At 42.8% G+C, this 22,349-nt stretch overlaps 1 protein-coding gene across 1 annotated transcript in view; it reads left to right on the top strand.

The window, feature by feature from the left end:
* Positions 1-14,694, top strand: part of SLC35F2 (solute carrier family 35 member F2) — an 86,540-nt gene extending 71,846 nt beyond the window's left edge. Inside the window, exon 8 of the mRNA XM_054524988.2 lies at positions 14,583-14,694. Coding sequence (XP_054380963.1) covers positions 14,583-14,678 — 96 coding nt within the window. The 3' untranslated portion in view covers positions 14,679-14,694. The remainder of the gene's footprint in view (positions 1-14,582) is intronic.
* The last annotated feature ends 7,655 nt before the right edge of the window (positions 14,695-22,349 follow it).

Raw genomic sequence — 22,349 nt, 5'->3', positions numbered from 1 at the left:
CTGGGATCATCGAGCTAAGAGACAGTGTCATCTCTTGCTCTGAGTCTCTTTAGAGTCATTAATATGATATTGGACTTTCCTCAATTTATAACGCACTTTTTCATTTATTTATTCTTGGCTATTCCTCCTTTTTTCCATTTGTCATTTAATTTTACCCGAATTTTCCCACTTTTGGAAGGGACATTAGGTTTGGCCACTGTGCTGATTCATGTTGCTGGTAGCAGTACCTGTCTAGCCAGTGCCTCCCCCTCAGTCCACGCCCATTCATAGAAGGAAGGGTCACATAGGTTCTGAACTAGTGAACTTTTTTTTTTTTTTTTTTTTTTTAAGACAGAGTCTCGCTCGCTCTGTCACCCAGGCTGGAGTGCAATGGTGTGATCCCAGCTCACTGCAACCTCTGCCTCCCAGGTTCAAGCGATTCTCCTTCCTCAGCCTCACGAGCAGCTGGGACTACAGGCACACGCCGCCGTGCCTGGTTCATTTTTGTATTTTTCTCAGTAGAGACGGGGTTTTATCATGTTGGCCAGGCTGGTCTCGAACTCCTGACCTCAGGTGATCCACCCACCTCAGCCTCCCAAAGTACTGGGATTACAGGCCTGAACCACCGCGCCCAGCCTGTATTTATTCTTAATCCCAATTTTTCCAGATGGGGTGAAGGCACAACCAACCCCTCATCAGGCCCTTAGGAATTCTGACAAAGTTTAAAAACATAGTGACAGTTTCCTGCTTAGAAATAATTCCTGCTTGCAGCACTTGTAGTTACAGCCCTGGTCCTAGGACCACTGCATTAGGAGTGGAGAGAAAAAAAATTTTTTTGGCCAGGCGCAGTGGCTCACGCCTGTAATCCCAGCACTTTGGGAGGCCAAGGAGGGTGGATCACGAGGTCACGAGATCGAGACCATCCTGGCTAACACGGTGAAACCTCGTCTCTACTAATAATACAAAAAAATTAGCCGGGCATGGTGGCGGGCGCCTGTAGCCTCAGCTACTGGGAGGCTGAGGCAGAAGAATGGCGTGAACCCGGGAGGCAGAGCTTGCAGTAGGCTGAGATGGCGCCACGGCACTCCAGCCTGGGCGACAGAGCAAGACTTTGTTTCAAAAAAAAAAAAAAAAAAATTTTTTTTTGAGGTGATTTTGAAACCACCTTTGCAAAATTATAACTGAGACAATGCAAGAACTCTAACCTAACCAACTCTATCTTGCTTCTAACCTCCAAGCTGTCTTTGTTTATTCCTGGGCATAGACTAAACTAACTTTGGGAGGAACTTAGTTTATAGGCTATAGTTTAAAACAAAGATGAAGCTGGGCATGGTGGCTCACACCTGTAATCCCAGCACTTCGGGAGGCAGAGGCGGGCAGATCAACTGAGGTTGGGATTTCAAGACCAGCCTGGCCAACATGGTGAAATCCTGTCTCTACTAAAATACTAAAATTAGCAGGGCATGGTGGTGGGTGCCTATAATCCCAGCTACTTGGGAGGCTGAGGCAGGAGAATCGCTTGAACCCAAGAGGCAGAGGTTGCAGTGAGCCAAGATCGCACCATTGCACTCCAGCCTGGGTGACAGAATGAGACTTTGTCTCAAAAAATAAAAATAAATAAATAAAACAAAAATGGTAACAGCCCTTTCCCTAAAACAAGCCTCCTTGCCTGGGGACTGGACTACTAACATCAGCCACAAGATAAGAAATTATGGTTTAGAAGTCATGCAGCTGGAGGCTACAAGATTCTGACCCTTTCTAAGCTGCTCCTATGATCAGTGCTTGAGATATTTTGCAGACCCTGCACTTGATGGATCAACTGGCACCACCCAGATTGACTAACTGGCTCATCTGATATGTGGCCCTCACCCCGGAACAGACTCAGTGCAAGAGGACAGCTTCAATTCCCTTTGATTTCATCTCTTACCTAATCAACTAGCACTCGTGGCTCACTGGCTTCTCCCCACCCACCAAGTTGTCCTCCCGAATGCTTGGGGAGACTGATCTGAGTAATAATAAAACTCTACTCTTCCACACAGCTGGGTCTGCGTGAATTGCTCTTTCTCTATGGCAATTCCCCTGTTTTGATAAATCAGCTCTGTCTAGGCAACAGGCAAGGTGAACCCACTGGGCGGTTACAATTTGGGGAAGAAAGAAAAAATTATAGTAATTATACCAGTGTATCCCTCCCTTGGCAAGAATTGTATAGTCATTACCAACATCCTCCCCAGCCCCCCCTTCCCCAGATCAACCAGAAGGAGAAAAAAACATCTAGTTGGCGAGATTCTAGTTCCACTCATTTTGAGTGTGAGCACACACTCGTGAAGGTGTGTAAGCCAGCCATTCATAATTTTATCTCCCCCACTTTAGGAAACCAATGTTTCAATTGTCCATTCTACTCCTCTATTACTCTAAGAAGGATATCTCTCCACCTACTGTTGGACATTATGAGTTTTGTACAAGTAGTTTCAACTTTCCCAATAATGTAAATAATCAAGGAATTTGAAAACCTTGACCTCTCACTTTAATTATCATCTAGCCCAATTCCCTTTTTAAAGATAAATAAGGGAAGGCACAGGAAAGCGATGTGTTTTGTCTGAGTTTTATGCCAAACAAAAATGGATTCCTAGTTCATTACTGGCTTCCTAGTTCATTACTAATTCTCAGACTTAGCAGAATGTCAGAAACACTGGAGATGCTTTTAAAAATAGAGATTATCAAGACCTATCCCAGAACTACTGAGTCAATCTCCAGGGGTGGAGGCCAGGGATCTCTGAGCACACATTTCCTAAAATATTTTGCTTAATAATAAACCTGGGCTTGGTGTGGTGGCTCACACCTTTAAACCCAGCCCTATGGGAGGCCAAGGCGGGAGGATTGCTTGAGGCCAGGAGGCCAGAAGTTCAAGGTCAGCCTGGGTAACACAGTGATACCTTGTCTGTACAAAAAAGAAGAAAAAAAAATAGGCATGGTGGCATGCATCTGTAGTCCCAGCTCTATTCAGGAGGTTGAGATAGGAGGCTCACTTGAGCCCAGACATTTGAGGTTGCAGTGAGTTATGATTGCCACCACTGCACTCCAGCCTAGGTGAGAGCAAGACCCTGTGTCAAAAAAATAAATAAATAAAATAAAAAAAATAAACCTCTATCTCTATAGGGATGATGGTGTAATGGTGAAGTAGAGAATCTCAGGTGACAAAAATCCCATCTGTCCATCAAGGTTGATCTCAAATGTAGTCTCTTAGGAACCCTTTCTCAGCCTGTGTCCCACCCGCCTTTAAGCTTCCATAGTCTTTGCTCGTATCTTCCTTTTAGCGCTTACCACAGTGCTTGCGGTTTATCTACCTACCCTTCCTCACCCCAGTTGGAGCTCTTGTAGGTCAACAGTGGCCTTTTTTCCTTTTTTTTTTTTTTTGAGACGGGAGTCTCACTCTGCACCAGGCTGGAGTGCAGTGGCATGATCTCGGCTCAATGCAACCTCTGCCTCCAGGTTCAAGCAATTCTCCTGCCTCAGCCTCCCGGGTAGCTGGGATTAAAGGCACCCGCCACCAAGCCTGGCTAATTTTTTGTATTTTTTAGTAGAGACGGGGTTTCATCATGTTGGCCAGGGTGGTCTTGAACTCCTGACCTCAGTTGATCCGCCCGCCTCCGCCTCCTTAAATGCTGGGATTATAGGCGTGAGCCACCGTGCCCGGCCCCTTTCTTCATCTTTCTAGCCCATTGGTCAGCTCACCTCTTGGGTTAAATAAACTTTACCTTTGGTCCCAGTACAGAACACTGAAGCGGACACTGACCTAAAGTAAAGCCTTCTATGTAGACACATGTGGTTAGCAAGTTGTCCTACCCTGCTCTGTTCTCTTTCCTCCTGTGCCTTTCAGTCCTAGTCTTTCCCTTTGCCTGCTCCTCATCTGGAAAGGGGCAGAGGAGTTCCAATCAGGGCATCCCAAGTTAAAAAACAATGTCCCAGAGAAGCAATGGTATGAATGACAGCTATTATATCATAATACTGTGCAAGGCTATGCATCCTGGTTTAAAGAAATTTGTGAGAACTGGGAGTTTAACCAGCCTGTATAACACTGCTTCCTTGAAAAATTTATTTTCAAGCATCTGGCTTACATGAGATCTTAAAATTTTTTTTAAAATAATATATTTTAATCAATATATTTAAAATATTATTTCAGTGTGTCACTAGCCACATTTCATGACCCAATAGCCGCATGTGGCTGGTGACTACCCTGTTAACAATGAAGTCTTAACTTTTTCAAATTAGACTGTTAGAGTAGGTGGGCTGGCAAACATGAACACCGCAGGAGAGAGCTTTCCCTAAGGAACCTTAGGCAACCATCCGGTGATGGTCAGGCGGTTTTTAAACTCTGTCTAAAATAATAACTGGTCACAGCCAGCACCAGGGAAAGGCGGTCTCCCAATAGATAGAAAACACCTGAAGCTGGTTATCAGCAGCTTCCCAATAAGATCTTAGGAGCTGAGTGAGTGTGCTCACCCATGCACACTAAGATGCAAAATAGCGGAGTTTAACTGGTATAGGACATCCTTCTAGGAAAGCTGGACTGGTAAGGGCAAAAAAATGCCTCAAATGAGCATGCGCACAACTTCAGTAAACACACTGCGCATGCGACCCCTCCCGAGTGCTGGCAGGCACTGCACACGCCGACAGTCTACCCAAAGGAAAAATCAAGGGAGGAGAGACTCAAAACTCTATTTGGATCTCTGAAGTCACCTGCTTGGTCCTCTTCCAAGTGTACTTTACTTTTTTTTCCTGCTCTAAAGTTTTTTTCAAAAAAAAAAATTGAGACAGAACCTAACTGTCGTCCAGGCTGGAGTGCAATGGCGTGATGTTGGCTCATTGCAGCCTCTGCCCTCCGGGTTTAAGCAATTCTCCTGCCTCAGCCTTCGGAGTAGCTGGGATTAAAGGGGCACACCACAACGCCCAGCTAATTTTTGTGTTTTTTAGTAGAGTTGGGGGGTCTCACTATGTTGACCAGGCTAGTCTGGCCTCGAATGATCCATCCACCTGCCTCGGCCTCCCAAAGTGCTGGGATTACAGGTGTGAGCCACCACGCCTGGCCCCTGCTCTAAAGCTTTTTAATAAACTTTCATTCCTGCTCTAAAACGTGTCTTGGTCTCTCACTCTGCCTTGACTCTTAGACTAATTATTTCCTCTGAGGAGGCAAGAATCCAGTTGCTGCAGACCTATGCAGAATCACGGCTGCTCACAAGACTCTCCTAGGGATTGTTGATATAAATTGTCTCATTACAGAGATTGAATCTAAGTTATCACAACATTTAAAATCAGAAATACGTTTGATAACAACCATTTTCATAAATAATCTTTCAGTGAGTATTTTACTATAAAATTCCATTCATGAAGATAAGAAATAATTTATCCAAATGCGTGCTGATCCCTGAGGCTAAAAATCAGGAGCAAGCACAAGCTTTTGAAACACACCTTCTTTAGTTGAAAACCTCCTCTAAGGCCGGGCGCGGTGGCTCACGCCTGTAATCCCAGCACTTTGGGAGGCCGAGGCAGGTAGATCACAAGGTCAGGAGTTCGTGACCAGCCTGGCTAATGCGGTGAAATCCTGTTTCGACTAAAAATACAAAAAAAATTAGCTGGGTGTGGTGGTGGGTGCCTGTAGTCTCAGCTACTTGGGAGGCTGAGGCAGGAGAATGGCGTGAACCCGGGCGGCAGAGCTTGCAGTGAGCCGAGATCACGCCACTGCACTCCAGCCTGGGCAACAGAGCAAGACTCCATCTCAAAAAAAAAAAAAAAAGAAAGAAAAAAGAAAACCTCCTCTAAATGCTTTTTTAAAGCCTGTTAGAACAATATTTATTGATTTTAAAATATTTTTTGTAGACATTCATGCCAAAAAAAAAAAAAAAAAAAAAAAACCCAGCCGGGCGCGGTGCCTCACGTCTGTAATCCCAGCACTTTGGGAGGCCGAGGTGGGCGGATCACCTGTGGTCAGAAGTTCGAGACCAGCCTGACCAATATGGAGAAACCCTGCTGTACTAAAAATACAAAATTAGCCGGGCATGGTGGCGCATGCCTGTAATCCCAGCTACCTGGGAGGCTGAGGCGGGAGAATCACTTGAACCTGGGAGGCGGAGGTTGCAGTGAGCCGAGATTGTACCATTGCACTCCAGCCTGGGCAAGAAGAGCAAAATTACGTCTCAAAAAAGAAAAAGAAACAAAAACCAAAAAACAAACAAACAAAAAAACAGCAACACTGGTGGCTGGCACCTGTAATCCCAGCACTTTGGGAGGCTGAGGTGGGAGGACTGTTTGAGCCCAACAGTTGGAGACCAGCCTGGGCAACATAGTTGCAACATAGCCGTCCCCCACCCCCCATTAAATTGGAAAAAAAAAAGTATTTAAAAAAAGTCCAAACCCTACTGATGAATAGTATAACAGAGTTGCTACATTTTCCACAGTGTTGTGTAGATGAAGTATACTGTGCAACTGGACTGGGGTAACACTGTAAGAAGAGAGGATTTTGCTGGTGTCACTGTCACTATTTGTGTTTTGAAACAAAGTTGTCTTCAGCCTCTTAAGGAATTGGTATATATTTATGGGTGAACTTTCCAGCAGGTGGCGCTTTAACAAGTCTAACAACCTAAAGACCGTTTGCATAAACAATAGTGTTGTCATTTTATAGTGCTTCCATAACGTCCTGTAAATCAAAGTGTTTTGTTTTAAAAAGGGTATTATAAAGACTGTCCTCATCAGGGGCTGCCTTTGGTTAACAGATGAATAATTGTTGGAAGCTAAACAATGGGTACACGTGGACACACAGAGTGGAATAATAGATATTGGAGACTCCAAAAAGTGACAGGGTGGGAGGGAGGTGAGGGTTGAAAAATTACCTGTTGGGTACAGTGTTCATTATTTGGGTGATGGGTACACGAAAAGCCCAGACTTCACCACTACCCAATATACACGTGTAAGAAACCTGCACTTGTACACACATATATATGTAATAAATATATAAAATATATATTATATATTTTTTTCTTTTTTCCCTTTTTTTTTAAGCCTCTATGGCACTGGTATGTCAGGCCAGGTTTCCATTATCAACCAGAACGTCAGTTTCACTAACCTTTTTCTGATAAATGCGTAAGTTAAACATTAAAAAACTGAAGAAATTGGTGCCTGAGGGTGAGCGCTGGAATGCAAAAACAAACCCATTAAGACCTGGCCTGGGTTTTCTCTGGCCCTAAAGTCTGATCAAATAATAAAAGCATTCTTACACATACATCTCGTGCCAGAGCTCATTCAAGATGAAGAAACTTTCCAAGACTCTAGAGAAAGCTTTCCAGACCCTAGACCCTAGTTAAAGATTAGATATAGATCGAATGAAACACTGCCACTTGTAGGTGCAGTCCCACACATAGGCATATAACTTAGAATATGTATAAGCATTGCAAAAAAAAACCTTGTAAATTTGAGTTGGTCGGGTGAGTTACTCTGACCTTCTCCCTGAAACTGGTTGCAGAAATAAACTCCCTTCTTTCTCAGTCTGTCTGCATCTCATTATTGAACTATGAGAACAAGCAGCTGGACCCCTCGTTCTGTCTGGGTATACTGGCAGAGGAACAGACACATAGATCAATTGGACCTAGGAAGAAACTCACACAAATATGCTGAAATTAATTTTTGACAAAAGTGCAAAAGCAGTTCAATAGAGGAAAGATAGTCTTTTCAACAAGTGGTGCTGGAGCAATTGGACATCTACTGGGAAAAAAATAAACATTGACTATGTCGGTTAGGAAAAACTGTTGAAGAACTGGGGTCCCGGCCAGGTGCGGTGGCTCACACCTGTAATCCCAGCATTTTCGGAGGCTGAGGCAGATGGATCACCTGAAGTCAGGAGTTTGAGACCAGCCTGGCCAACAACATGGTAAAACCAGGTCTCTTCTAAAAATACAAACATTAGCTGGGCGTGGTGGCTTGTGCCTGTAATCCCAGCTACTTGGGAGGCTGAGGCAGGAGAATTGCTTGAACCCAGGAGACAGAGGTTGCAGTGAGCCAACACAGTGCTACTGTACTCCAGCCTCAGCGACAGAGTGAGAATCTGTCTCAAAAAAAAAAAAACCCAAAAAACAAAAACAAAGAATTGGGGTCTCAGAAAAGTTGAAATATCTGTCTCAGGTCACACAGAGTTTGGTGGCTAAGGTAAAAACGGAAACCAGGATTTTAACCTTTCAGTTTAGTCAGCAGCAAAAGTCTCCGCTCTGTAAATTCTGAAGGGGTCATGGTTGCTGTGGAACTGCTGAGAAAGCAAATGCAAATGCATCTCTAATGAGAGCTGTTGAGATGATTTTCTTGGAAAAACTAGCTTGGTAATACAGTTTTATCTGCAATGCTGGGGGCTGCCCTTTTAAGAAGCTGTCTACAGTTTGTCTCTGTGAGGTCTTATGTATGCCTAGTCACGATTCTCTTTTCTGTCATAATTATGGTGATGTGCCATTTCATCTACATTTAATCACTTAGTATCTGGACATATCCTCAGCCTTCAAAATACATCAATAAATCAGGGAAATTTAGCAGATAGCCACTTAGCTGATTAAAAGGCAAGAGATTTATGAGGAAATTAGATAATGCTGACCGTGCAGTTCTCTAGTAGTCCTATAAAGGGTGTTTTGAGAAGTCTGGCAATATATAAATGGTGTATTAGGGGGAGCAAAACCTCTCCAGAACGACAAAATTTTACCCATCCTTCATGCATAAACCTGTAGGATTTAATGTTCCAAGCTTTCTTCTCCCAATGCTCAAACTTTTACAATGTACCTTAATCCTCAGTTTAAATACTATCCTCTTCTAGCAATCTTTTCTTTTCTTTTCTTTTGAGACGGAGTTTTGCTCTTGTTGGCCAGGCTGGAGTGCAATGGTGCAATCTCGTCTCATCACAACCTCCACCTCCCAGGTTCAAGCAATTCTCCTGCCTCAGCCTCCTGAGTAGCTGGGATTACAGGCATGCATCACCATGCCCAGCTAATTTTGTGTTTTTAGTAGAGATGGGGTTTCTCCATGTTGGTCAGGCTGGATCTCGAACTCCCGACCTCAGGTGATCTGCCTGCCTTGACCTCCCAAAGTGCTGGGATTACCGGTGTGAGCCCCTGCACCCAGCCTCTTCCAGCAATCTTAATTTAAAATGTGAACACTTTTGGAGAAGGAAATGAAAGAATTCGTACCAATTTTAAGAGGCCATTTGAACAATTATTAGCTCCAACTGACCATAAACAAGCATTCAGATGGTTCCATATATGCCTCACTCAATCAGCTATTACATTCACTTCCTGCCCATTGGGGAGGCCACAGTCTACACACAATGCGTGATGTAGAGAACTTGTAGTGCTAGTAGATGGGGATTCCATGCTGTCTGTCCATTTATGCTGCTATAACAGAACACCCAGAGAGTTCATTCCTTCTTACACCATGAGAGGACATAGTGTATCTACAAGCCAGGAAGAATGACTTCACCAGACATGGATTCTGTTGGCAGCTTGATCTTGGACTTCCCAGCCTCCAGAACTGTGAGAAATAAATTTCTGTTGTTCATGAGCCAGCTAATCTATAGTATTTTCGTTATAGCAGTGTGAATGGACCAAGACATGCCTTATTCTACTTTGCAGTGTGTCAAAATCTTAATGGAATGGGAAAGGTCAGAAACAAACACTTTTTAAATATTCAACATAGAACCAGACATAAAGCCTTAAAAATAACAGGAACTCAGTAATATTGCATTTGCATTTGTTGATTAACTATGCTTTTTCCTATGTTCTATCAGATCCTAAACTTGTGAATCACTACTTTTTGTTTGGGTAAGTAGTAATAATCCTACAATGTAACAAAGCAAAAAGTGATTTAATATTCAAGACATTGCCCAAATATGATATCTCTAAATTGCATATTAATCTTTTCCAGAAAGTCTTTCTTGGCATAATGTAAATGGGACAGAATAAAGAATTTTAGAAGATGCTTGATGAGGAAGTGCTACTCCTATTTAGGAAAAGGAAAGCTTAATTCAATAGGTTATATTTTCTATGGCTGGAACATATGCTATTGACAAATGACAAACAAAGTAAATAAGAGGGGAATGAGAGGAACATATGATTATTCCGGTGTTAACATGAATGTTTGTGAAAATGACTATATTTGGGAGCCAGAATCTGCATATCTGAGTAGATGATTCACACTCTTACAGACTCTCCAGACGACTGCTTAGGATTGAAGAAACGGGTTCTATCATTAAAAAGCTGGATGATCTAGGGTGATTCTTTGTCACTTCCCTTTCATAACTCTCATTGGTCTAACAGTAGTATGTGTCTGGCAATGGACTATTTTTTAAAAACATACATTGTCTTATTTAAACTTCACATCTTAAGGAGGCATATACTATTTATATCTCCATTTAACCAATGAGGAAATGAAGGCTTGTACCAGGCAGGATAGAATTAGGTTATGCTACTGTAACAACACCAAATATCTTATTGGCTTAAAACAAGATTTAATTTTTGGCTGGCTGGGCACGGTGGCTCACACCCATAATCCTAGCACTTTGGGAGGCCAAGGTGGGAGGACTGCTTGTGCCCAGGAGTCCAAGACCAGCCTGGGCAACATAGTGAGATCCCATCTCTATAAAAAATAAAAAATTAGCTGGGCATGGTGGCATACATCTGTAGTTCCAGCTACTTGAGTTTAGGTGGGAGGATTGTTTGAGCCTAGAAGGTTGTGGCTACAGTGAGCCCTAATTACACCACTGCACTCCAGCCTGGGTGACAGACCAAGACCTTGTCAAAAAAAATTATTTTTTGGCCATACTACAGTCCCACTGTGGGCTTCAGATTTTGGTCACTTCCCTGACACAGACCTGCTACCCAGGGAACTATTAGAAATGCCAGCCAGATAAGTGATCTCTTGAGCCCAGGAGTTTGAGACCAGCCTGGGCAACATGGTGAGACCCTGTCTCTACAAAAAAATACAAAATTAGCTAGGTGTGGTGGTGCTTACCTGTAGTTCCAACTACTCAGGATGCTGAGGTGGAAGAATCCCTTAAGCCTAGGTAGTCGAGGCTGCAGTGAGCTGTGATCATGCCACTGCACTCCAGCCTGGTGACAGAGCAAGAACTTGCCTCCCACCCCTGTATCCCACAAAAAGAGAGAATGAATAAAAACCTGCTGAAGCTTAGCTACACATGTTGCAGTACCTGATACTTAGCATTTTTTCTCTGTTGTCCAGGCTGGAGTGTAGTGATGTGATTACAGTTCACTGGACTCAAGTGTTCCTCCCACCTCAGCCTCCTGAGTAGCTAGGGCCACAGATGTGCATCATCACACCTGACTAAATTTTTTTTTTTTTTTTTTTTTTTTTTGAGACGAAGTTTCACTCCCGTTGCCCAGGCTGGAGTACAATGACACGATCTCAGCCCACCACAACCTCCACCTCCCGGGTTCAAGCGATTCTCCTGCCTCAGCCTCCCAAGTAGCTGGGATTACAGGCATGCACCACTACGCCTGGCTAATTTTGTATTTTTAGTAGAGATGGGGTTTCTTCATGTTGGCCAGGCTGGTCTCGAACTTCCGACCTCAGGTGATCCACCTGCCTCGGCCTCCCAAAGTGCTGAGATTACAGGCATGAGCTACCACACCTGGCCAAAATTTTTTTTTTTTTAATAGAGATAGCAGTATCACTGTGTTGCCCAGGCAGGTCTTGGACTCCTGGGCTCAAGTGATCCTCCTGCCTCAGCCTCCCAAATTGCTGGGACAAAAGGCATGAACCATCATGCCTGGTTATACTTAGCATTTTAATTTATATGCAATCATCCCTTAAAGTGTCAACTGGACTTAGGCACTTAAAAGGACTGATTTAAGTGTCTACTGCCCAGAATGATGGACTTTTTTTCCTGCCTAGGAGTTTGCATCTTTTTTTTTTTTTTTCTTTCCTCTGAAACAGACTCTTGCTCTGTCAGCCTGGCTGGAGTGCAGTGGCGTGATCTTGATTCACTGCAACCTCCGCCTCCCAGGTTCAAGCAATTCTCCTGCCTCAGCCTCCCGAGTAGCTGGGATTATAGGCGCCCGCCACAGCACCCGGATAATTTTTTTTATTTTTAATGGAGATGGGGTTTCACCATGTTGGCCAGGCTGGTCTTGAACTCTTGATCTCAAGTGATCCACCCGCCTCGGCCTCCCAAAGTGCTGGGATTACAGGCGTGAGCCACCATGCCTGGCCAGGAGTTTGCATCTTTAGGGGTCAAATAATTTTAAAATGTTCAATCCTCAAAACACAGAATATCCTCTCTTCCTCTACCAAAGCAAGCCCATCAACCCTCCTAAGGGATGCAACTTTTTTTTTTTTTTGAGACCGAGTTTCGCTGTTTCACTCGGGCTGGAGTGAAGTGGGCAATCTCGGCTCACTGCAACCTCCACCTCCTGGGTTCAAGTGATTCTCCTGCGTCAGCCTCCCGAGTAGCTGGGATTACAGGTGCGTGCCACCATGTCTGGCTAATTTTTTGTATTTTCAGTAGAGACGGGGTTTTACCATGTTGGCCAGGCTGGTCTCAAACTCCTGACCTCAGGTGATCCGCCCGCATTGCCCTCCCAAAGTGCTGGGATTACAGGCACGAGCTACTGAGCCCAGCCAGGATGCAACTCTTAATACTCATCTTTTTAGAGGACATGCCCCCAAGAGATTCTAATATATTCATATAAAATTCTGGAGCAATGACTATTTTTAATGACTCTAAGCTATTCTATTCCCTTTCGAAAAGATGATGTGCTCAATGCATCTATGGCAGTTTTCTAGTACCTTCCTTGCTGAAAAAGAGAAAAAACAACCCATCAATTTATCTGGGTCATTTCACTAAATTATTAGGATGATTCACACTTAAGAATAAACAATCAGGTTTTGAAAAATCTAATAAATTTTAAAAATAATATAAGAAAAATACATCCACATTGTATGGGAAATAAATTAGAAATAAAAATCTGACGATTGTTCTTTAAAGCCTAACACCTACCAGAAATCTTTTCTCTGATGGGGATTAATAGCTATTTGTACTTTATTGCCATGGTGATAAAATTTGTTTCTAATGGTATTATTTCAATTTTGCCCAATGGAAAAATTAGTTTGTGATTTTCTCACAACCATAAAATGTATTTCCAACAATACAGCTGTGAATTTTAGTTTATTATCTCCCTGTTTCATATTTAGTTTTTTTTTTTTTTTTTAAGGAGGCTTGTGTTCTAAGGGATTCTAATACATTAGCTAATTGTGTGTGCTCTAGTGGCAGAATCTATCAATTAATAGTTCTGTAATCTTTAAAAAATTTTTATTTTAATAGGTTTTTGGGAGAACAGGTAGTGTTTGGTTACATGAATAAATTCTTTACTGGTGATTTTGGAGATTTGGGTGCACCCTAGCAGTGTACTGTACCCAGTGTGTGATTTTTTTTTTTTTTTCTTGAGACAGTCTCGCTCCGTTGCCCAGGCTGGAGTGCAGTGGTGCGATCTCATCTCACTGCAACCTCCGCCTCCCGGGTTCAAGCAATTGTGCTGCCTCACCCTCCCGACTAGCTGGGACTACAGGTCCCCGCCACCACGCCCGGCTAATTTTTGTATTTTTAGTAGAGATGGGGGTTTCACTATGTTGGCCAGGATGGTCTCCATCTCTTCACCTTGTGATCCACCTGCGTTGGCCTCCCAAAGTGCTGGGATTACAGGCGTGAGCCACCACACCTGGCCCAATGTGTAGTCTTTTATCCCACACCTCTCTCCTGCTCTTCCCCCCATGTCCTCAATCATGTCAGTTTTATACCTTTTGTCTCTTGATGTTGTCAACTTCTGCCTCTTATTCACTCTCCAGTCTTCAATAAAGACTTTGAAACTTGGCTTATAGGTTTCCCACCCAGAATCCTCCATCACTTGAATGATTCATGGCCAATTCCCCTTGAACCTCATAACTTCTTTATCTCCTTAATGCCAATGACTGTTACCTTAATTTCTCTCTAGCAGCTACTCCCATATTACATCTAAAGTTTGTTACCGCTCAGAAGTGCTTTCCCTGTCTTAAATTCGTGTATTCCAGATGCTGAGCACAATTCACCTCTTCAAACCCAGCACAGCCATTTTGTATACTCCCCTGAACTCTTATTCTTAAAGAACGTTGACTTTTTCCCCCTTCTTGAGTACTTTTTCTTCTCTCTACACCCTGCTTGGAGTCTGGTTGATTGCTTGGACTTCTTCCATTCCACCTACACCATTTGCTTGTACCCACATCTTGCCCAGCAAAACTCCAATGCTAAATCAATACTTAATCAGTCCTCCATTACCTGCTTGACATAATATCTGGTCTAACCTAGGAAATGTGTGTTGGAGAATCCTCAGGGTGGAGTTTTTAGGCCAGCTCTTTCCTAGCCAAGGGGCATCTGTGATAGTGGGTAAGTCATCAGCAGTTTAGTAGTGAAAGCCTCCTTTAGTGAATCAACTATATCCCATCTATATTCCATTGTTCTTTGGTTTCTTTAGGCATTTCTGATAGTTCATTTCTCACCCTTTCTTTTCTTTTTTTATCTTTTTTCTTTCCAGAGTCTTGCTGTATCGCCCAGGTTGGAGTGCAGTGGCATGATCTTGGCTCACTCCAACCTCCGCCTCCTGGATTCGAGTGATTCTCAGCTTCTCTAGTAGCTGAGATTACAGGCTCCCACCACCACACCCAGGTAACTTTTATATTTTTAGTAGAGATGGGGTTTCACCATGTTGGCCAGGCTGGTCTCGAACTCCTGACCTCAGGTGATCTGCCCACCTCGGCCTCCCAAAGTGCTGGGATTACAGGCGTGAACCACCGTGCTAGGCCGAGGGAATTTCTTAGAAAGTTGAAGGGGAAGGCCCAGGCGTGGTGACTCACACCTGTAATCCCAGCACTTTGGAAGGCCAGGAGGGCGGATTGCCTGAGGTCAGGAGTTCGAGACCAGCCTGGCCAACATGGTTAAACCCCATCTCTACTAAAAATACAAAATTTAGCCAGACATGGTGGTAGGTGCCTGTAATCTCAGCTACTTGGGAGGCCGAGGCAGGAGAATCACTTGAACCCAGAAGGCGGAGGTTGCAGTGAGCCGAGATTCTGCCACTGCACTCCAGCCTGGGCAACAGAGTGACAACATTCTGTCTAAAAAAAAAAAAGTTGGAGGGGAATTGGGAATTGTGTAGTGGTCCAGTGTTCAGGCTTTGGAAAAATACTTGTATTCTGTATTTAAATCCCACATATCCTTTGGGACTCTGGGTAAGCTACTTGACCTCTCTGAGCCTTAGTATTCTCACCTCAGTAGTTTCACCTCCAGAATTAAGATTCAGAATGCAAAGAGCTCAGCACAATCCTTAACACACAGTGAACACTCATTAAATGGTAGCTGGTATTATGGTAGAGGAGTTTATCTTACTTTGTTGGTATACTTGAAGATCAAAAGAAAACATTGTAACAGAAGGAAAAAGACCAAAAAAACAAAAACAATAAAAGGAGAATACATTGTACATAGTAGCTGTTCAATAAATAACTGTTGAATATAATTGCCTTTAGAAAATAATCTTTTTTGGGTGGATTCTCACCTTGGGGGCTCCTTTGATCTTTTTAAAAATTAAGTCTTCACCCTATATATGTCAATGATCAATTATGAAAAACTGAAGTACAGACAAGAGTAAGTAACAAAAAATTCCCTCAATTCTCCCAAACAGAGACAATCACTATCAACAATTTAGAGAATATCTTTCCAGATCTTTATTTTATTTTTTTGACAGAGTCTCTCTTTGTCACCCACGCTGGAGTGCAGTGGCACTATCTCAGCTCACTGCAACCTCTGCCTCCCAGGCTCAAGTGATCCTCCCATCTCAGTCTCACCAAGTAGCTAGGACTACAAGCAGGCAGGCACCACCACATCTTGCTAATTTTTGTATTTTTAGTAGAGCTGGGGTTTTGCCATGTTGGCCAGGCTGGTCTTGAACCCCTGGCCTCAAGTAATTCACCCACCTCAGCCTCCCAAAGTGCTGGGATTATAGGCCTGAGCCACGGCGCCCAGCCTCCTTTCCAGATCTTTATGCATATACACATATGAAAAAGTTTGCACAAATATATACATGTAGTCTGCATGTATTGGACCATATAGTACATATCATTTTGTAATTTGCTTTTTTGCACTTAGTGAAATGTCATAGACATCTTTCCAAGTCAGAGAATATTGCTCCTCCTAAGAATTGAATAACACCCACTTGAACAGATATCCTGAGGCTTGGTAAAAATCAGGAAACTGTACACTAGATGGCGGTGTTGAAATAAAAATTTTGGAAAATAAATACGTGTATTAACTAATGCAAGAACAAGAAGCTCCTGGGACTTCTTCAGTCAAGTCTTGTTATTGACATCCTGATAATTAATAACTGGTGAAAGAACATATATCTGATCAAGATTGTATTACTTTGGAGGCTCCATATTCCCCCAGCTTGGGCTGCAAACATCAGCTCTTAAGACTCTTCAAGGTTTGTAAGACTGCATTCAGATTTGTTTTATCATCCATCTGTGAAACTGAAAACTTGCCCTCTATGAATAAGCTGCTTGCCATCTCTTTCACACACTCTTCTGGATGCCTGTACGAGACACAGCAGATGGACTGATACTTTTTCTGCCTCCCCAGCCTGAAAAGCAACTCTGAATCCTGCACCACTTCTGTTGCAACAGAGGAAGCCTTGCCCCATGGTAATTATGGGAGAAACATCTCCATGTCTGGTTTAAGGCACTCTGTGGGTGGTGCTTCACTCTGAGATTCCAAGTCTCAGGGACCTTTATGTGACTCTCTCTGGAATGTATATTCTCCATAGCAACTGTCCACAGAGAATGTGTCACCTGGGCCTTCTGAGTCCCAGCCTTCCTTGGGTCAGATGGTCAGATTTAGTCAGTGTTTTTTTTTTTTTTTTGAGACAGAGTGTTGCTCTATTGCCCAGGCTGGCGTGATCTTGGTTCACCACAACCTCCGCCTTCCAGGTTCAAGTGATTCTCCTGCCTCAGCCTCCTGAGTAGCTGGGACTACAGGTGCATGTCACTATGCTCGACTAATTTTGTATTTTTAGAGAGATGGGGTTTCACTATGTTGGCCAGGCTGGTCTCAAACTCCCGACCTCATGATCCTCCCACCTCAGCCTCCCAAAGTTCTGGGATTACAGGCATGAGCCACCGCGCCCGGCTACCATGTTTTTTGTAGATAGTTTCCAAAATCCCTGATCCCAACAAATACACATCACACACACCCTTTGGTACTTGTACAGTACAATCTATTGGGAGAGAGTGCAAAATGCAAGTCTGGAATTGCAGTTTAGCCACTAACTAACATTGGGATCTTGGTTAAACCCCTTAGCTTGCCTATTTCTCTACCTCTGTTTTGTTAAATATGAGTAACAATGATACTTGGCCCCATTCTAGGGTATCAAATACATAGATTATACAGGTACTTAGGGTCCTCCCAATTCCACTCATAAAATACGAGAAAAACATTTTAAAAGAATTTGATTTCTTTCTTTCTTTCTCTCTCTCTCTCTGTCTCTCAAAAGAGCCTCACTCTGTCACCCAGGCTGGAGTACAGTGGTATGATCTCAGCTGACTGCAACCTCTGCCTCCCGGGTTCAAGCCATTCTTCTTCTGCCTCAGCTTCCCAAGTAGCTGGAATTACAGGCTCCCGCCACCACGCCCAGCTAATTTTTGTATTTTTAGTAGAGACAGGGTTTCACCATGTTGGCTAGGCTGGTCTCGAACTCCTAACCTCAGGTGATCCGCCCACCTCAGTTTCTCAAAGTGCTAGGATTACAGGCGTGAGCCACCGTGCCTCGCCAGAATTTGATTACTTCTGTTATTAAAAACAGTCATCATGGGGAGAATCAGAATATGAGTGTTTTTTTTTTTCACATTTATTTTATGATTTCGTTTGTTTTTATCTTGTGCTACACTGACTTCTCACACTCCACAGCAGAGGTCCTAGAAGCATAGTACCATGAAAATATGATTGAGGACTTGAAGGTATTTTCAGAGTCAGAGCACAGTCATGTCACACTCACTGATAGTAACTCCATGGGTCTATTATAGCACTGAGTCATGGACACGCATTTCATCTTAAGGGAAGCAACACAAAGGGATGAGAAGCAGCTTTGTTCCCACAGACTCTATGAAAAGCCACAAGTGACACTTGCTCTGGGAGCTGACTGTTCTGGCTTTATTTAGCTGGAGAAAATGAGGTCTGGCTTAAAATGACAGCCTAAATAGGGAGATCTTGAAGTGATGGTTTGGGAGATGTCATTGATGAAGGTTTAAAGACAATCTAGCTCCCTTCCTGGTCATAGGCAACCAACAAGAGAGTTAACTAGCAACCCAAATGAAACTTGTCAATTTGATAACCTTCAACATGACTGAGTTCAATTCAATATATTTCAATCCAAAGAATGGCTTTTGTTTTTGAGATGGAATTTTGCTCTTGTCACCCAGGCCAGAGTGCAATGGTGTGATCTTGGCTCACTGCCACCTCCGCCTCCCAGTTTCTAGTGATTCTCCTGCCTCAGCCTCCTGAGTAGCTGGGATTGCAGGCGTGTACCACCAAGTCTGGCTAATTTTGTATTTTGAGTAGAGATGGGGTTTCACCATGTTGGCCAGGCTGGTCTCAAACTCCTGACCTCAGGTGATCTGCTCGCCTTGCCCTCCCAAAGTGCTGGGATTACAGGCATGAGCCACTGTGCCCAACCCAAAGAATGGCTTTTGAGTACTTACTCTGGCTAGGGTATGTGAAAGATAAATAAGTGAATCCGATTTCAGGAGGTGTAATCTAGAAGATATGTATATACATACATACATACATACACACACACACACACACACACACACACACACACACCTCTACTGTAGGGTGATAAACCCAGTTAGTTTGTCTGTCTTGTTTATCGCCTTATATCCAGTGTCTGGAACATAATAGAAGCTCATTATTTTTTGGATGAAGAAATATATAATCTATGTGAAGCAAAATATAACAACTGCTGTCAGAGAAATAAAAAGTGATGATTGAGTACAGAAGGGATAAAAAGTAATATCGATTAAAAGGAAGAAGGAAGGCCAGGTGCAGTGGCTCATGCCTATAATCCCAGTACTTTGGGAGGCCAAGGTGGGTGGATTGTTTCAGCCCAGGAGTTCTAGACCAGCCAGGGCAACATGGTGAAACCTTCTCTCTCCAAAAAATACAACACACTAGCTGGGTGTGGTGACACATGCCTGTAGTCCCACTGCTCAGGAGGCTGAGGTAGGAGGATCACCTGAGCCTGGGAAGTTGAGGCTGCAGTGAGCCATGACTGCACCCTGCACTGCAGCCTGAGCAGCAAAGCGAGACCCTGTTTCAAGGAAGAGTCACAAGGAAAGGAAGTATTTGAACAGAACCTTGAGGGATGGGTGGAATTTTCATAGGAAAAGGAAAGTTGATTGAGATTGATCCCTTGCTTCAGGAGGACACATGATGAGCACAGACAGAGAAGTCAGGAGACAAGAGAAAGATAAACTTAACAAAAAACAAAAACAAAAATAAGCAAACACACATAGGCTTTCTGTGGCAGTTGCTGCTTAAAGCACTTTACAAACACTAACTCATTTATTTCCTTGTTAATTTCTTCCTTGTTCCTGTGGTCATTCTAGAACATGTTGTTAAATATCCATGTATTTGTACAGTTTCCAAAGTTTCTTTTTTTATCAATTTCTAATTTTATTCCATTGTGATCTGAGAATAAATTGATATGACTTCAATTAAAAAAAATTTTTTGAGATTTGTTTTGTGTCCTAACATATGGTCTATCCTGGAGAATGTTCCACGTGCTGATGAGAAGAATGTGTATTCTGTGGCTGTTGGGTAGAATGTTCTGTAAATGTTAGTTAGGTCCATTTGTTCTAAAGTACACAGTTAAAATCCAAAATTTCTTTGTTAATTTCTGTCTAGATGATCTGTCTAATGCTGAGAGTAGGGTGTTGAAGTCTCCCACTATTATTGCACTGGACTCTATCTCACCCTTTAGATCTAATAACATTTAGTTTTATTCCATGCACTCAGATGAGTGCTTCGGTGTTATATATGTTTAGAATTGTTATATTGTCTCTTTTTGTGAGACGGAGTCTCGCTCTGTCGCCCATGCTGGAGTGCAGTGGTGTGACCTCTGCTCACTGCAACCTCCGCCTCCTGGGTTCAAGCGATTCTCCTGCCTCAGCTTCCTGAGTAGCTGGGATTACAGGCACATGCCACCACGCCTGGCTAATTCTTGAATTTTTAGAAGAGATGGGGTTTCGCCATGTTGCTCAGTCTGGTCTCAAATTTCTGACCTTAGGTGATCCGCCCGCCTTGGCCTCCCAAAGTGCTAGGATTACAGGTATGAACCACCACACCTGGCCTAGAACTGTTATATTCTCTTGCTGAATTGATCCCTTTATCATTATATAATGCCCTTTTTTGTATAATGTCTCTTTTTACTGTCTTTTACTTAAAGTCTGCTTTTTCTGATATAAGTATAGCTACTCCTGCTCACTTTTGGTTTCCATTTGCATGGACTATCTCTTTCCATCCCTTTCTTGTCAGTCTATTTGGTGTCTTTACAAGGGAGATGAGTTTCTTATAGGCAGCATATAGTTCAGTAATTTTTAAAATCCATTCAGCTAGTCTCTCTCATTCTCTGACTGTATATATTTAGTCAGAGTCATCCTTCAAAATATATGTATTTTGAGGCAAGTTCTCACTCTATTGCCCAGGCTAGAGTGCAGCAGCATGGTCTTGGCTCACTGCAGCCTATGCCTCCTGGCTCAAGCAATCCTCTCACCTCAGCCTCCTGAGTAGCTGGGACTACAATTTCATGCCACCATGCTTGGTTAATTTTTACACTTTTTTTTTTCAGTTTTTATTTTTATTTTTTTAGAGACAAGTTCTCACTATATTGTCCAGTTGGTCATGAACTCCTGGGTTCAAGCAATCCTCCTGCCTCAGCCTCCCAAAGTGCTGGGATTACAGACATGAGCCACAGCACCTGGCCTCAGTCTATTATCTTTTAAGTAAAACATTAAATTCATTTACATTCAAGGTTATTGCTGATATATGACAGCTTATTCCAGTCATTCTATTAATTGGTTTCTGGTTGTTTTGTATATCCTTTGTTCCCTTCTTTCTCTCTTATTGCTTATCATTGTGGTTTGGTGGTTTTCTGCAGTAGTAACATTTGAGTCTTTTCTCTCCCTGATTTGTGTGTTTGCTGTACCAGTGGGTTTCATGCTTTCATGTGTTTTCATGATAATAGATATTGTTCTTTTGCTTCCAGGTATAGGTCTTGGAATGTGACTTTGTATCTCTTCCCATCAAGAGATGGAATCTGGAGTTGTTTTTTGACTTGCCTTGGACAATCACTGCAGCAGAAGCAACTCTGTTCAAGTTCTAAACTTATGCCTCAAAAGAGATACACACTTCTTTTTCCATAGGTTAATGGGGGTATGGGTAGTATTTGGTTACATAAATTCTTTAGTGGTGATTTGTGAGATTTTGGTGCATCCACCACCTGAGCACTATACACTGCATCCTATTTGTAGTCTTTTATCCCTCACCTCCCTCACACCCTTCCTCCCAAGTCCCCAAAGTCCACTGTATCATTCTCAGGCCTTTACTTCTTCATAACTTAGCCTTGACATATCAGTGATATCATATGATCTTTGGCTTTCCATTGCTGAGTTACTTCACTTAGAATAATAGTCTCCAATCTCATCCAGGTCTTGTGAATGCTATTAATTCATTTCTTTTTATGGCTGAGTAGTATTCCACAGTTTCTTTATCCACTCGTTGATTGATGGGCATTTGGGTGGGTTCCACGATTTTGCAATTGCAAATTGTGCTGCTATAAGCATGTGTGTGGAAATATCTTTTTCGTATAATGACTTCTTTTCCTCTGGGTAGACACTCAGTGGTGGGATTGCTGGATCAAATGGTAGTTCTACCTTTAGTTCTTTAAGGAATCTCCACACTGTTTTCCATATTGGCTATACTAGTTTACATTTCCACCAGCAGTGTAGAAGTGTTCCCTGATCACCATATCCATGCCAACATCTATTGGTTTTTAATTTTTTGATTATGGCCATCCTTGCAGGAGTAATATGGTATCGCATTGTGGTTTTGACTTGCATTTACCTGATCATTAGTGATGTTGAGCATTTTTTCTTATGTTTGTTGGTCATTTGTATATCTTCTTTTGAGAATTGTCTATTCATGTCCTTAGTCTACTTTTTGATGAGTTTGTTTGCTTTTTTCTTGCTGATTTGTT

Source organism: Pongo abelii, chromosome 9, assembly GCF_028885655.2.
Source record: "Pongo abelii isolate AG06213 chromosome 9, NHGRI_mPonAbe1-v2.0_pri, whole genome shotgun sequence".
Lineage (NCBI taxonomy): Eukaryota > Metazoa > Chordata > Mammalia > Primates > Hominidae > Pongo > Pongo abelii.
The sequence above is the reverse complement of the archived record's forward strand: the minus strand, read 5'-3'. Positions and strand labels throughout refer to the sequence as shown.